The 17,061-nt window shown below is 41.9% G+C and overlaps 1 protein-coding gene across 1 annotated transcript; it reads right to left on the bottom strand.

Annotated features, from left to right (window-relative positions):
* Positions 1 to 8,754: 8,754 nt before the first annotated feature.
* LOC116912709 (serine/threonine/tyrosine-interacting protein-like) lies at positions 8,755 to 9,535 on the bottom strand. The gene is made up of 2 exons (XM_032916835.1): positions 9,201 to 9,535; positions 8,755 to 9,091 (listed from the first exon to the last, which is right to left on the bottom strand). Exons 1-2 carry the CDS (start codon positions 9,533 to 9,535, stop codon positions 8,755 to 8,757), a joined length of 672 nt encoding a protein of 223 aa, XP_032772726.1.
* Between the last annotated feature and the right edge of the window lie 7,526 nt (positions 9,536 to 17,061).

Raw genomic sequence — 17,061 nt, 5'->3', positions numbered from 1 at the left:
CTCTGGAAAAAGAGGAGTCTGAGATGACTGCCAGTCTGGTACCAGGAGGCCTGCCAGGAAGCTAGCCTGAGACAACCACTAATCTGGTGCTGTGTTGGCCCAGATGGGCTCCCAGGTCAGGGAGCATGCCAGAGACTAGAAGAAGCCAGTCTGAGACCATGGGTCCCTGATGAGGAGCAAGCTGTAGAGGACCACAAGACCAGCGCCATGGGGCTCAGACAGGGAGATAGGAGGAAGCTAACCTGAAATGACTACCAGTCACTGATGCACAGGCCTGGGAGAGCAAACCATGAACGAGATGACCTTTGCCTGGTGCCATCACGCTCAAGTGGGTCATAGCACTTCTAAAAACACTTCTGAGATGATGTCAGACACTCAGAGACCCTGGGATCCACTAAGAGGATCAAGGAAGTGGTGGAGAAATGGTAGAGAAAGAGAAACCGAAGGATGTGGGCACAGTGAAGAGAGGCAGAACTGGAGACTCAAGGGTAGTGAGGAACAGCCTGATGTGAGTAGCCAGTGATGCTACTGAGTCCTGACCTGTGCTGCTGCTTGGGGGCGGGCGCACATATGGATTTGTGGTCCCTGAAGCAGCAGGGTTCTGTTACCACCAAAGGCCAGGTGGACTTCCCTGGTCTTGGCTGCTGCCTGAGGACTGGTTGATGTCTATGGGTACGCAAAACTGGCTCCACCCCTTGTCTGGGCATCAAGGGAGAGCTGGCCCTGCCCCTAGCCAACTGTATTATTTGGGAGAGCAGTTTCCCCAACACACAAATTGTGGGAGTTTTGAGTGAGTCAGCCCCAAGGGTATATAAGCATGGGAGAGCTGGACCTGCCACCCGTCGCTTTTGCAGTGACATGGATGACCAAGAGATACCCTCCCCTACCCCTTACCTCCTGTAGCAAGTGGGAGACCTGGCTCTGGGATCATGAGAGCAGGAGAACTGACCCTGCCCCTCACCTGGGGAACACGGTAGAGCAAGCCCTGGGCATGGAGGTTGCAGGTGAGTCAGCCCCAAGGGTGTGATCTCAGGAGAACCAGTCTTGCCTCTTATCTGCTATGTGGTAGCATGGACAAAGGAAAAAATGCCCTCTTTCTGTCCCCTTCCCCTCATTACCTATGGCAGACAAGAGACCTGGCCCTGGGATTATGAGACCTGGTCCTGTCCCTCACCAGCTATAACACTTGAGAGAGCCATCCCTGGACCTTGTCTGGGTAGCAGGGTAGAGCTGGCCTTGGGTAGAGCGGTTGCTGGTGAGCAGACCCCACTTGCATGAGAGTGTGAAAGTCAGTGGTTTGACCAACTCAGATACCTCTCATGCCCAGATCCAGGATTTTGAATTAGCCTACCCCATCATCTACCCCATCAGTGAACTTCTAAAGGGCAATAAAAGGCCAGTCCTACAGATCCAAAACTATAGGCTCTCTAAGACAAAGGAAAACAACAGGATATCCAAGAGGAGTCCTAGTGAGATTCCAGTATTGATAGAGTACTAGAAGCCACAGGCCTCATACTAGACCAATGAGTCATTGGAATGAACATTTGCAGATAAAGTGCGTAAAAGGGTATACTGTGGGACACACTGTTACACACTACAGTTTCCATGAGATTTTTTTCCCTCTGTTGTGGGGGAGGTTGCAAGGGTGGCGGACGGGTATAGGGTAGGGAAAGATGAATTGGATTGGGGTGCATGTTGTGAAACTTACAAAGAACCAATAAAAAGGTTTTTGTTTTAGTTTTTAGGTAAGTATTGTTTATCTGAGACTATTAGGAGACAGAGTGGGCAAGTCCATAAACCAGCACCACACTTGAGGATCAGCCTAGCCCTCCCTGTCCCAGGGACTTTCATGTCACTGACTTAGTGATAGCCTAGAACTCAGCAGGAACTTTTTCTTTTATTCTTGTGCCATGTATCTGCTTTTACCTCCCAGCTTGCTAAGCGCTCACACTTTGAGTTCTCATTTTTCTTTAATTTTTGTAAGAATTATAATTGAACTCCCTAAAGTCTACACACATCTGTGGACTTTTAGATGCAGTCTTTCTGTTTGAGGTTAGGTTTGCAGGGCTCTTTCCACACCCTTTTTTTTTCCCTTTGGAAACCACACACTGAGCCAGAACGAAGCTGCTTGAGCACATCTCCCTAAACTGGACGAGTAGGAGAGTTACAGCAAGAAGGGTGAACTGGGATGAGGGCGGGGCAGAGCTGTTCAACTAAGCCTTGGAGTTCGTTCAGCTGAGGGGACCACACGGGCTGAAGACAAACACTTGCGTTGCTGGAGGACTTAGAGGAGCTGTATTTGCTCTTGTTAAAACAGATAGCAGAGACCTGGATGGAAAGGCACAGGAAGGAGAACCCTGAGAGTGTGTGGAGTTAGCAGCGTTAAGAGAAGAAGTACTAAGCTTACCTGCAATCGCCACATAAACATCTAGGGTCTGTTTTCTTTCTTTACTCTGGAACAATCTTGTTTGCAGAAAAGTTGTGAATTTATACAACATTTGGCACAAGTAATGAGTTTAGACTGTCATATTATTAATTATAAGTCTATGCTTCATTTACATTTTTCTTCCAAATCCCCTTTAATGCTCTCTTTTTGTTCAGAATCTATTTCGAGCACCACACTATGTTTAACTGTCACATATCTTTAGAGTCCTTGGTTGTGCCTGTTTCTCTACTTCTTTGTGTTATTCTTGCTGTTGCTTCTTGTTGTTGTGCATATATATATAGTTGGGTGGGGTGTGCATGGGAAGTTCAAAGGCGAACTTTGCAGGATCAACTCTCTCAATTATAAATACCAGTGTGCTTCTTGAATGTTTATGTCATTCTGCGAGTTTATAGATCATTATTACTTGACTTATTTTGTTGCCCCAATTTGCTCTGTATTTGCTCTTAGAAGAGCCTTCCGTTGGTTCTCGTATCCATCTGATATCTCAACTATGTGCATGAGTTACAGCTTCCTTACTTTCTAGTGGCACTAAATACTCTGCGGTCATTTGCTTCAGTACTAGGATTAGCCAATGCTTTTTTTTTTTTTTTCCAGAGCTGGGGACCGAACCTAGGGCCTTGCGCTTGCTAGGCAAGTGCTCTACCACTGAGCTAAATCCCCAACCCCCTAGCCAATGCTTCTAATTCTGTTGTTGGAAAGTATATTAAAAGCTGAGCTCTGGTTTCATGTGCTTGATAGTATCAGGATGCCAGTGTTTCTACAATCTCTCAGCTAACACATCTTAGAGAGGCAGCTATGTCTACAAGCTCAACGAGGAGAAAACTGTATTCAGCTGCCTGCTGTGCTTTGAAAGCTCACTTTAGTTCATGCTGAAATTGAATTGCTGTTTCAAGAGTGTTGAGAGGTGATTGGGCCCTTATGGAAGGAATTGTTACTCTTACAGAAGGGCAATTTGGGGCCCCCATTTACCCACTCTCTCTGCCTTTACCACATAATGATACATCTAGCAGTCCTTTGCCAGGTGGAGCTCCTCCATATTGGACTTCAAAACCTCTGCAACTGTGAGCCAATCATTGGTCGGTTGTTAAGCACTCAACTTTGAACACTGTTTTGACAACATAGAGCAAACAAGATATTGCCCTGCAAAACTGAACATAAGTTCAAACTTGTTTTCTTGAGCTCTAGTCCATTCCCACATGGATGTTTCTATCCTCTTGTCCTGGACCATCTATGTCTGCCATCTAGCATTGTTCATTCTTAGTGTGTACAAATAGTGACATTAGAATTTTAGGCCTAGTGGCAAATATCTGTCTTCTGTAGAATACAGTGTAGTTTCTTCTGTGGTGAGTCTCAGGGGCTTCTCATAAAGTACTTGGGTCAGCAAATCATCCATATTCTGTAGGAAAATGCTTTCATATTTTTACCATATAGATATTGACACAGCTTCACTTCATGCCAGAGACTCCTCCTATGAAAATGATGATTTAGGGGCTGGTGGGGTATCTCCTTGGATAAAGGCACTTACTCCAAAAGCTTGGGACAAAAATTCAATCCCACAAATATACAGAAAGTTGGTGTCTTAGCCAGGGTTTCTATTCCTGCACAAACATTATGACCAAGAAACAAGTTGAGGAGGAAAGGGTTTATTCAGCTTAAAAACTTCCACATTGCTGTTCATCACCAACAGAAGTCAGGACTGGAACTCAAGCAGGTCAGGAAGCAGGAGCTGATGCAGAGGCCATGGAGGGATGTCACTTACTGGCTTGTTTCCCCAGCTTGCTCAGCTTACTTTCTTTTAGAACCCAGACCACCAGCCCAGGGACCATGCCACCTACAATGGGTTGGGTCCTCCCCCTCTAGATCACTAATTGAGAAAATGCCTTACAGCTGGGTCTCACAGAGGCATTTGCTCAACTGAGGCTTCTTTCTCTGTGATAACTTCAGCTTGTGTCAAGTTGACACACAAAACCAGCCAGTACAGTTGGGTAGAGAGAACGGATGCTACAAAGTTGTCCTCTGACCCCTACATACATGCTTTGGCATGTGGAATGTGGACCCATATGTATTCTTCATGCACACACTAATACTAACATTATTTATGTTTCAGAAGTGCATGTACCCAGGTTGGTTCTTTGTGCCGTTCCATGCTGGGGGTCTTGATAATTCGCAGTACCATGAGTCCACCCTGAGGTGTGAAGTGGACGGTTGCACTGGCCCAATAACCCTTCCTAAGCGTCACCTGTTCAGTTCCCTACTCCCCACCCCATGGTGTGACTGCCCTTTTTGTTTTATGTTTGGTCAGATGTTTTTTCTTTTTTGTAACAAATCCTAACTCTGTAGGCCAGCTACTTACTATATAGTGCAGGCTGACCTTGAATGCATGACTTCCTCTTGCTTTACTCCCCAAATGCTATGATCCTAGGTATGAGCCTAGACCAGCTCCACTGATGTTTGTGGTAGGCTTCTTTCTCTTTTTTTCTGGAAGATACAAGAAGAGTTGTATTGAAATGTGAGTATGACTGAGGAAAGAAACAGCAGCACTTTTGGGGCTCAGAGATGCGTGATCCATAACTATTGTGATCGTAACTATGTTATAAAACCATAATAGAATTCACTTATTTGGGATGGGGGTAGGGTCATTTTATGCCACCACTGATTTTAAAAAAACCTTTCTGTGTGTTAGAGATGAAGAGGACAATGAAGAGTAAGGCAGTCCTGTTAAAGAGATTTATTTGGTTGCCTATTATTTTATGTGGATGTGTGTACTTGTGTGAATTTATGTGCAACACATGTATGCAGGGGCCCTCAGAGCCCAGAAGAGGGTATCAGATGCTATGAATCTGCAGTTACAGATGGTTGTGAGTCACCATGTGGGGACTGGGGACTGAACCTGAGTCTTCTGCAAGAGCGGTAAACACGGCTCCTAACTGCAATTCCAAGGCAGACCTTTTAGAACATATATTTTATTTTCTGAGTGAAGAAAGGTTAAAAAAATTCTAACAAGATTTATTTTCTGCTTAAGCCCCTGAGCAAGTTTGGGTTTGGAGATGTCTTAGAAAGATATCTGTATTAGTCAGGGTTCTCCAGAGTCACATGTATAGAATGTCTGTCTGTCTGTCTGTCTGCCTTTCTCTCTTTCCTTCCTTCCTTCTTTCTTTCTTTCTTTCTTTCTTTCTTTCTTTCTTTCTTTCTTTCTTTCTCTTTTTAATACAACCACCAGTCTGCACAAAATAACTTTAATACTTTGTGCCCAGACTGGCAGCATCTTGCACTGTGACATTCCTATATATACATAAGCATTTTATCTGAGCACAAATGTTAAAAGTAGAGTAATATAAGCAATTGCCTCTACAGAGGTAAACAGACACATAGGTTATTTCTCTTGAATCACTGCTGCATAGTAAATTGCACTTACATGCCAGTACCATGTTGTTGGTTGAGAAAACACTTTGAATTGTGAGGTATGGTAGCTCCTTGTAAGAGCATAACATGTAAACCTGAATGTTTTGAGTGACTTTTTTTTAGCTGCCATGAATGGGAAAGACAAAAGAATTACCCAGCACTCAAGACTCTAGAAACTTATTTTCCTAAAAAAAAATAAATAAAATGCTCGAGTAATTCTCAGCTATTTCCTACTTTTTCCTTATCGGAGTGTTGTTGGATGGACAAAGATACTATAAAAACTGAAGTGAAGCTATGCTTTTGGGTTGTGGATTAAACCAGTTAAATTAAAAAAAATCCATCAGGTAACTGCTCATTTACTTTACCTCAAGTTGACATCCTAATATATACATCTCAATTTCATAATTCAACACTGCACTTAAATACTTCTAATCAACTTGAATTCCATAGTAATTAAACTATTAAAAACCTTATGTTTTATTACAGAGGACATGCTTAGCATTTTCTGACATTACTTCTAGACTCAGACTAAGTACAACCCCACACCCTTCAAATGAATATTCCGCTCTATAAGCAGTTGAAAGTTGGTAGCAAAGTTAGTGACCATTCCTACCACAGAGCTGGTACAACATCTAGTAGAGGAGAAACTAACATGAATCAGTTAAATAAGGAGAAGACTCCCTTCCTCACTTGTTTCTAGGATCTGTCTCAAACTTTCGGGGAATAATGAAGTTCCCTATGTTTTGATAAAAATGTAGTTTTAATTATGAGAATAGCTTACCTATTTAATGTTGAAAGTTGGTGAACATTTGTACATTATTCAAGTTGTTAGAGAATAAATCATGATTGGATTAGTTTATCATAGTTGACTAACAAAACACCACTGGAAATGGAACCTAAGACAGCTAGGTAGTAATGCAGAGGAAGAAAAGAAACTTGGAGGCTTCTTATGAAAGGACAAACTTCATCTGTCCATATCAACTGTGCCGTCAACATGACGGCAGTCCCTAGTGTCTGAGACTGTCTCCAGTATACCATGCTGGATAGGCACTTTATATGAGAAGAAAAAATGACAGTGGTTAGAAAAATGGAAAATTACGAGCTACAAATGACTGTAAATAACCTCTATTTTTGGACAGACTCCTGTTTAAAGAGAAACACATATTTTTATAAAACTTACTTTAAAAAGTTATTCAAATGTCTCATCTTGAAAAACCATTTTTTAAAATGGAGATTACTTTAATAAGCACACTTTCTGTTCAACAAGTCAGAGATTATGGGCTGACTCCAGAGAGATCTTTGTTGACCTGTTGGCTGGTGGTGTGTATATGGGAATTTTTGAAATCTTTGTAATCTTGGCTCTATTAGACCACCATGCCTGTGACACAAGAGAATTAAAAACGATGCTGTTCGTTAAGCTGAAAGATAGGAGACGGGATGGGAAACCAGGAGGAGGACAGAGGCCAAAGGAAGAGTAACTCTGGTTCATATTCAGGCTCCCACTGTGAAGAACAAAGAGCCTTTCTATACTGTTAATGTCATAAGGTGTGAGCAAAGCAAGTAACTTAAGTGTAACCTGTTAACCTTACACAGCGCCTCACCACACCCTGGAAGTGTGTGGGTATCATTCTCAACAGTAAAGCACCTCGGAAGAGGACCGAGAAACGTGAGCTATAAAGGAGCCGTGTTTGTGCCACCCTAAAGTCACCATATACGAATATGTTTAACATATATGTTAAAAACACTTCTTCTGCACATCACACAACAGTAAAATGTTTTTTGTAGAACAATTTTTATACATATAGATAAAAACATGGAAAACTAGAGAACCATAAAATGACGGTGCTAGTGCAAATCATGGTGAGTTACTTTAGGAGCAAGTTAAAACAGTAATTTACAATGCAGTGAAGCTACCCTCAAATTGCTTTCCCCAAGGGATACATCTTCAAAGCAAAGCTGTCAGCTGAACCTCACAGAAGTAATACAACGTAAAGTAGAAGTAAATGTCTCGTTCCAAATAATTCACTTTCGTCAAGCATCACAGATTTAATTTATGGTTCAAAAACAAGAAATCACAGAAAAAAAACGTTAATAACTTTTCACTGCTTTATATACTAAGTTAGAAGTCATGAGGACTTGTTTACTGATGCAAGGCACTTTTCTTTTGGGGTTTCTATTGAAGAAAGAGTGCTACATTGGTTTGGTCTACTTTGAACCATTTTGGACAAGAGTTAGAAGAGCTAGGCAACTCTGAAAAGACCAAGTCTACATTTGGCTTAAACAGCAAAAAGAAAAATGTCATGTGGAAAATATAACACTATCCTTAATTTTGAGTATCTGGTTCTAAAAGTAAGACCTCTTTCTTTGTTCATTACAAACTTTCTCATTTAGAATAAGGGGGACAATTGGAAAGGAAGTATTAACTGTATTAAATCAGTAAAGTAGGTTAGTTGCTAAAGTTATGATTTAAAGACATGGGACCAAGAAGTTTAAGAAAATGGCAATCAAGTTACTAAATTATACTAAAAAGTGTGGACAAGTTCTACATTTTGTTAATGTTTCCGTAAGAGGCTCCATCATAAAATTGAACTGTAAAATTACTTTAAATGTAATATATATAACACAAAATGAGTTTTTAGGAAATTTGATATAAATTATCCAAAACCTATAAACAAATCCCCCTAACTTGTATTTTATTTAAAGTAATAACTTTATATCCTACAAATAAATTTCAAGTATGAAAGTGCATTATTGCAATAATACTTCTTTGCAAGCCCAAAATTCTTGGTTTATAATAAAACCATAGTTTTTTTTTTTTTTTTTAAAGTAAACCCATCACCCATCAGCGCCATCTACTGAAGAACTCCCACATCTTAGCCTCTGTGCAATTAACAGTCCTCACCAGGTCAGTCATTCTGTGCAGTTGCCACTTGCCTGTTCCCAAAGTCATCATCTTCTTCACATGTTCTCTTCACACTAATTGTAGTACCAGAACGAACAGATAACGACCTTTCTACCTGGAGTGGTGACATCATCTGTATTGTTAATTTTGCTAAGTAGATGGCTTCATATTCCTGAAGTTGGTGGACAAATCCGGCATCAGGATTAATGCAAAATTTCCTTTCTTGGACATAAGCAAATGCGTCTCTGTACTTCATCCCAAATGCCTCCATGATGTACGCAATGACAAAGGCGGCACTTCTAGAGATACCTGCATTCCCATGGACAAGAACTTTCCCTCCGGGGGTTGGGGATTTGGCTCAGTGGTAGAGCGCTTGCCTAGGAAGCGCAAGGTCCTGGGTTCGGTCCCCAGCCCCGGAAGAAAAAAAAAAAAAAAAGAACTTTCCCTCCATTTTGTAAGCTTCTGTCAATAAACTCTTTAGCCATAGGAAAAAAGCATATTACGTTTTCAACTGGGTTATCAGCAATATCCAAGACTAAATATCTAAATAATTGTTGAAAGTTTGGTTTAGTAACGTTTGCTTCAATATTTTGCCATATGCAAATTATATGAGTTATGCCATGTTTCTGCAATATGGGTAGCTTGCTTTGCATAGCAGAAGAGTAGGTGCCTAAGAACAATCCAGGCAAAACTTCCTGCATCTCTCGTCTCATAGGGTAAGTCCACTCCTCAGCATCATCTTTGCACTGCGGGAGTGAGGGAAACTCTAGTTTCATGTCCTCCATGGTCCCAGGGCTCCGGCGGGTGGCTGCAGTGTGCCCCAGCCATCCCCGAGGCTGGCAGAGGCGACAAGGGAAGGAGGACAGCAGATGGAGGCTGGCGCACATCTTGGGCTCACAGCAAGCACTCTAGGCGAACCAGAGGGCAGGGCAGTGCGCTGCTGGCAGCCATGCTGCGGCTGTCTCCTAGAATGTCTTTCTATATTGAGGAAATTTATTAAGATGATTTACAGTCCGTAGTCCAATTTTCCAACAATGATCAGCTGTGAATTGGAAGTCCAAGAATCTAGTAGTTGCTCAGTCCCATAAGGACTGGTTTCAGCTGGTCTTCTATAGGAATAGATTCCAACAGATGTACTGGCAAGTAAGTGCAAGTATCAAATAATTGCAAACCTCCCCTCTTCCAATGTCCTTTTGTAGTCTCCAGCAGAAGGTGTGGCCCAGATTAAAGGTGTCCACCCGCCCAGGCCTAGATCTGGGACTTGTTTTGTCTCAGGCTGACCTTGAACTCCGATCTCCTTGCCTCAGTCTCCTGGGATTAAAGGGGTGCACTACCTTGCCTAGGCCTAAGCTTTTCATAGCCACTATGCCTCAAGATCTCCATGCCAAGACCCAGATCAGAAACTTATGTCTTCTAGCCTCAAGGTGGATCACAGGTGAGCTCTCCAATTCTAGATTGTAGTTTGTGTCAGATATAGTCAGGTTGACTACCAGGAACATCCGTTGCAATACCTATAAGTGAATATACATTCATAGTGGTCTTTGACCTAAATGTTTGCCATGGTGAGGTCTCTCTTCCTAGGAACACCCTTGACCTCAAATGTTGCTTGAGCTCCCATCAGATTTTCTTCTCTCCCCTCTCCTTATCCCCGAAGTCAAGCCAGAATACTTGGCGCTTTCCAGTGGGCTCCAGACTCCAGCCCAGTGCCAACATGTACTTGACTGAGATCTCAGCCTCAGAGCTACTTACAGATCTGTCCTCTGTGCTCTCTTTCAAGTGTTGCCTGAAGGACCATGAATGAAGTGGAAGAAAAGAAACAAACCTAGTCTACTTCTGGGATAACAAGGACCTTTGCTAGGAGTCAACAGATGACCATGAGATAGAATGGTTTTCCTGTTCTTTCTCTGAAAATTCCCATACCCACCCCAGCCTCTGGACCCTCTGGGTCCAGTTTGCCACTCTGGCTGAGAGAGAAGCTGGGGTTTCAGCACACAAAAGAAACTGGTAACATTAGGATGGCAGTCCATTTCCAGGAGCTAGAGACTCTCTTTAGTGTTTCCTATTTGTTGATGGGTAGGGACCCAAGGATGAGGCCCTGTTTACAGGGTCCTTTCTTACTAAACTGCAGTTTCTGGTCCTTGTGAATCATCGCCTGAGTTCCACAAAAGTCAGCACAAAACCTGATCATGAGTACTTTGTCCATTCCCTCATTGACTGACCATGTCCTTAGGGTAAGAGGTAAGGCTCTTACTCCTACCAGTTAGACAGACCCTCCACCAGGAGGGGGACCCTTCTTAATGACTCAGAGAGCATATGTGTGTGGTTTTATTTCCTGTTGTCCCCTCATTTGCAGGAGGTAATGTCAACCCCTTTCATCCTTGTCAGATTCCTTGTCTTTAAGTCAGAATAATTCCAGCACCTTTTTAAAACCTTTAGAATACAAATATAGTAAATGCTCAAAAATATTTACTATTAAAGGTCTGGAGGTGTGGTTCAGTGGTAGAGACTTGCTTAGTTTGCTCTTAGTTTGACTCCCAGCAACAGGCAACATACAAATACACACATGCACACACACAAGAGAGGCAGTGTTATTAAGTAGTTAATATTATTAGTTGTTAAGTAGTATTTAGTGTTTGTTCTAGTCCCTTTCCATTCCTTAAATAATTCACCATAACTTTGCAAGGTAGAAGTCATTTTGACTAGCAATTTAAGGATGGAGCAGTGAGTTATAGAAGTGTAGCAGCTTGCTCAAAGATACAAGATGAACAGAACTGGCATGGGGGTGGGGGGTAGTATTTTATTTTGTTTGGTTTGTTGGTTGGTTTTGAAACATGGTCTAGAGGTGACTTTAAATCCTTGCCCTCAGCTATTCTCTGAGAATAGGTGTCACACAGAAGAGGACAAGTGTCTTTGGGAGGTTCTTGTCTCAAATGACTCCATTGTCATTATTAGAAACAGGATGGACAGCCTTTCCTCAGCATGTTCGTGAGTCAGGTATAGAAGTTCTTTACATATGTGTGTGATGTATGTATGTTTGTAGTGGCTATTCCTGGTTGTCCACTTGACTATATCTGGAATGAACTACAATCCAGAATTGGAGGGCTCACTTTTGATCCTGATCTTGAGGCTGGGAGATACAAGTTTCTGACCTGGATCTTGGTATGGAGTTCTTGAGGCAAAGTGGCTATGAATCCCAGGAGACTAAGGCAAGGAGATCTCTGAGTTCAAGGTCACCTGCGACAAAACAAGTCCCATATGGTAGTACACACCTTTAATCCGGGACTTGCCTTCTGCTGGAGACCTATGTGAGGACATTGGAAGAAGGAAGAGTCTCTCTTTTGTGCCTGCCTGACTGCCTGCCTCTAGGAGCCACTGCTAGATCCTTGGACTTCCAGTCATAGCTGCTGCTGATCGTTGTTGGGAAGTTGGACTGCAGACTGTAAGAGACTACCCATAAGTTCTGTGACTCTAGCGAACCCTGACTAAGACAATGTCACACATGCATTTTTTTTTATCAGCTTGGGAATCATGAGTGCTAGACAAGCATTCTATCAATGAGCTACATCACACACACACACACACACACACACACACACACACACACACACACGCACATATGTGTGTTCAGCTTGATTAGGGGATAAAGAAGAAAATAAATAATGATTAGGAATCAAACTTATGTGTATTCCCATCGGTGTGAAACACTGTAGAAAAACACTAATAGAATTTTCTCATGGGGACTTTGATACATTTCTCAAAGATAATAAAATCCACTATGAATATTTCTGTTAATCCATTTAACTAAATGATCGTAATGTTAGACAATGAATGGATAATTGTAAGTATTCCCTTTGGGGTGGGGGAAGTTTCTGAGACAGGGTTTCTCTATGTAGCTCTGGCTGTCTGGGAACTTACTCTGTAAACCAGGCTGGCCTTAAACTCCCAAGTTCTGGGATTAAAGGCGTGCACCAGCACTGCCAGGCTCAATGGTATTTTACTGAAGGAAAGCAGATAAGCAATCAATCTGAGATGTGTTCTGGATGGGTTGTTGTTGTTTTGATGAAGATGTTCTAGCATGAGTTTTAACTATCTCATATTCATTTTAATAGCTTTATATTTTCTAAACCAAGAATGTACTACTTTTACTGTCACAAAAAAAATCATGATTATGCTGAACACTGACCTATACTCAAGCATTTACACATCTTGCCTCTTTGTAGCCTTTTAATAAGAATCTCTAGTTACATCATAATACATATCAATGACGAAGCACTTCTGTGAGATCTGGGACATCATCTGTTTATACCTCATTAGAATCCTTGGGGAAAGTCTTGTCTTCCACCGGGAGCTGTGGAGAGCAGACAATGGACAAGCTGGCAGACTGTCATCCTGTCAGAGAAACTGAAAAGTGCCTCTGGAGGTTGGCAGTGTTTCGTCCAGGAGCAAGCAGAAAGGCCAACATCTGAGATGAGTCCCAAGAAGACCGGATTTCTAGTTGAATAAGCAGATGTCTAGGCATGGCACAGAATGCGCACCCCAGTGGAAAATGAGTATTCAGAATTAGCCAATCCACAGCTGCCATTGCATTCAATATGCAGTGTGTGACCTATTGCAGGGAAATTATTAAAACACAAAGGCAAAGAGTCATTTATTAAACATGTTTTCCTGGGATCCAGTATATGCTTATCTGTTGGGAAGGTTTCAGTTTAATTGTGATTGACACAGTACAATCGAAGTTCCCTATTGTATCTAGATTGAAATATATTAATAAATCTGTACTCGCAGCAGAGATGTGTCATACTTGGAGAAGTTTTCCTAAGATTTTAGCATTTCAAAAAACAGATATGAACTTCGTTTCCATTTCTGTTGTAACAAGAAAACCGATAGTTATTCATCTAACTCCTCAACCATAATACTTTTGGTTTTATGGCAATTACAGTACTTGCTACTTCCCAAGTCTCTGGGACGCCTTGTTTACTCCGAATGAAGTGAGCATATAAATGAGTAATGCTTGTTTTGACTTACTATGTGAGAAGGTACAACCAAACCTAGACCCATCTGCTTCTGAACAGGCTTCTAGTAGAGAATAACTGAGTTAAAGCTATTATTACGTTTTTGTTTTTGTTTTTGTTTTTTTTTTAATCTAGAAGGAATCCATTGCCTTTCTGGACAATGGAGACTGCGGTATACACAGATTTTGACAGGACTTAGTTTTGTGCTTAGCCTCAAATAACGCACATACTTCTCTGAGCACACAAGTTTATTTTTATAAGTAACGTGGAGGAGCCTGAACCAGGCACTAAATGGTAGGAAACTGCCAAGGGCAGCTGTGGCTCAGTGAGTCGTATATTTTGAGCAGAGAACAGCCAGTAGCTCAGCACTTTCCCCGTTATTGATTATACTCTATTAGTGCTCCCAAGGGTCTCTCACCAATAATTGATGATGGGAAGGGATGGGCTGCCTTAGACTATGGGAATAATCTTATCAACCAATTTACAATATAGCTATGAATATCAGAACCAGAAACTCTTATATCATCAGAGGTACTGTTTGAATATTATTTTTTTAAGGAGTGTATAACTTTAGAATGGGCGTTTAAAGGAAAAAAAGGTCCTTGGCACCTGGAAGACATTGAGACACACTGTAGTACCTTTCCCAAATCATGATACACTCCTCCCAGGCTGACGAGTGACACTGGCTGTGCTTGTGTGAAGGTGAGGTAGACCTAGGGTCTTCCCCTTCAATGCAAGTCATGTTTGGGACTGCATGGGTGCTGGAACACATTCTGCAGCATATTAAAAACATCCTCTTCCCAAGTTCACAGTCCACACACTGAGATGGGCATATGAACGTGGTTTCTGAGGTTCTAACTACAAGGTGGTGACTCGGGGTCTCAAATTAGGATGTAGCAAGTTTAAGTCTATCAAGCTGGGGATTAGAGCCATGAATATGAGACTTACTTCATTATGCTCAGAAAGTAAAATGTCATCCAACATTTTGGTGTTGATAGGGAGAAATGGCAAGAACCATTTATCTTGGAAATAGACCATCACCATCACTCGCTGAAGCAACCATTGCCAGAACTTCACTTTGGTTTTAGACAGATCAAACACAAGTTACTTCCCATCCCAGAACTCAATGGAAACTTGCAGTCAAGGGTAAAGGCAGAGTATTCAATGTGTCCCAATTCTTTCTTTTTTTCTTTTAGTGAGGGTCTTGATGTTGACAGGTGGGCCTGAAGTGCCCAATGCCCCTTCCTTAACTTTTTGAACACTGAGATCACAAGAACATGTCTTTTTAAGGTTATTCACTCATCTTAGTGATACCAACTAATAGAAGTTATAGACAACCCTTCTCTGTCTATTGTATGCTAGCACTGTTGAAAATGCTCTCCCATTATCAATTAGCTTATTGTTCAACTTTCTATCTCTACTCTCTTCTCAGATGTTGTCATCTCCGAAATGGGTTCATGGCTTCATTCAAATCCTTTTGTTTCCTCTCCTGTTTTAGACTTTAAAGTCTAAATGCTGTGCCATAGCATGGTATTTTGGGTACGCTGACCCTGTTACCATTATATAAAATTAGGCAGAAGCCAGCATATAAAGAAGGTAGCCAAAGACAGCTCTCACCAGGATGCAGAGCATTGTTAGGTGATACCGGGTGATTTTGCAACAGTAGGGCAGTAGCTGCCACCTATTGCAATCTACCTCGTCACAGTACTCCTAGTCTGGAGTTTCAGTTAGGGTTTTCTAGACTATGCGTAGGGTTCACGATCTGGGGATATTGAGTCCTAAACCATGTATGTATCATCTTAGGTAGAAAAAAAGAAACCCTATCATTGAGCACCCAACTACATTGGGGACCCAGCTAAGTATGGTGAGCTGGAGAGGGATGAAGTGCCCTCACTCAGTTCTATTGAGCTGAACTGTCATACAAGTAAGAGGAAAATGCATAACTAGTGAGTGCTAAGGGCTTGTAGGAGCTTCCCAGGTAAACAGTGATTGAGCTGAAGTCTAAAGAAAGATGGAACTCAGGTGGGCTTTAACTAGGTGAAGGGAAAGATGAAATCATACTAACAGCTGCAATCTTGGTGTTCAAAGGCTTTGTGGGAAGAGAAGGTGCGGTATGGCCCCAGTGTAGTAGAATGTGGCCTTCACTGAGGTTGGAAAGGTAGACAGGAATGAAATCAGGCAGGGCCAAAGCAAAGGACTGGGTGTTTGTCTACGAAATGACAGAGAACTTCTGGAATGTATTAGTGAAGAAGGAGGGTTGGAAAATGATCAGATTTGTGGTTTCATGACTGTATATGTGTGTGTCTCTGTGTGTGATTATGTGTGCATATGTGTATGTACATGTGTATGTGCTTGTATACATGTGTATGTGGAATGTATGTATGTGTTTGTATGAGCATGCATGTGTGTATAAATGCATGTATGTGTATGTGCATGTATGTGTGTGCATGTGTGTATGTGTATATGTATGTGCTAGTTTATGTGTGTTTATGTATGTGTATGTGTGTGTATATATGCATGTGTGTGTGTGTGTGTGTGTGTGTGTGTGTGTGTGTGTGTGTGTGTGTGTGTGTGCGCGCGCGCATGTTTACATGGACTCACCTCTGCATGCAGCATGTGGGAACCAAAAGTAGAAACTGGTCATCTTCCTCTATTGATTTCTATGACTTTTTTTTAGATAGGAAATCTCCAAGAGCCTGGGGTTCTCGCCTTGGATGACGATGGCTAACCAGCGAGCATCCACCTCATTTCTAGCATGTGCCCACATTTTATGTGGATTTTGGGATCCTTGTTCTTGTATAACAAACACATTACCCAATGAGAAGTTTCCCAGCTCAGATTTGTGCTTTTCAAAGTTCCTCTAGTGCTAGTAAGCGGCAGAGCAGAGTGTGGGCCAGGTAAGGGCAGGCACTTGGAGTGAATCAGGGGGAAGTGCAAGTAGCTAGTGATGGCTTGACTAAGAGACATGGGTAAATATCTCAAACAAAAACAGAGAAACGCTACTTGGAAAGATCCAAAGTATCTCCATAAATACTTTCTTTTCAGGCCCCTTAGACATTATAATTGTTGTTGATAGATCACTATTGCCTGAGAGAGAGAGAGAGAGAGAGAGAGAGAGAGAGAGAGAGAGAGAGAGAGAGAGAGAGAGAGAGAGAGAGAACTATGGCTTCCAGAGATGGGTTAGGGGGTTAGTGATTAAGAGTACTTCTTGCTGCTCTTGCAAAAGACCTACACACAGTTTTGAGAACCTACATAGCAGTTTACAACCATCTGTAACTCCAGTTCCAAAGCAGTTGACA

Source organism: Rattus rattus, chromosome 11 (genome assembly GCF_011064425.1).
Source record: "Rattus rattus isolate New Zealand chromosome 11, Rrattus_CSIRO_v1, whole genome shotgun sequence".
NCBI classification, from domain to species: Eukaryota; Metazoa; Chordata; class Mammalia; order Rodentia; family Muridae; genus Rattus; species Rattus rattus.
Note: the sequence above shows the minus strand (reverse complement) of the source record. Positions and strands in the feature narration are given on the sequence as shown.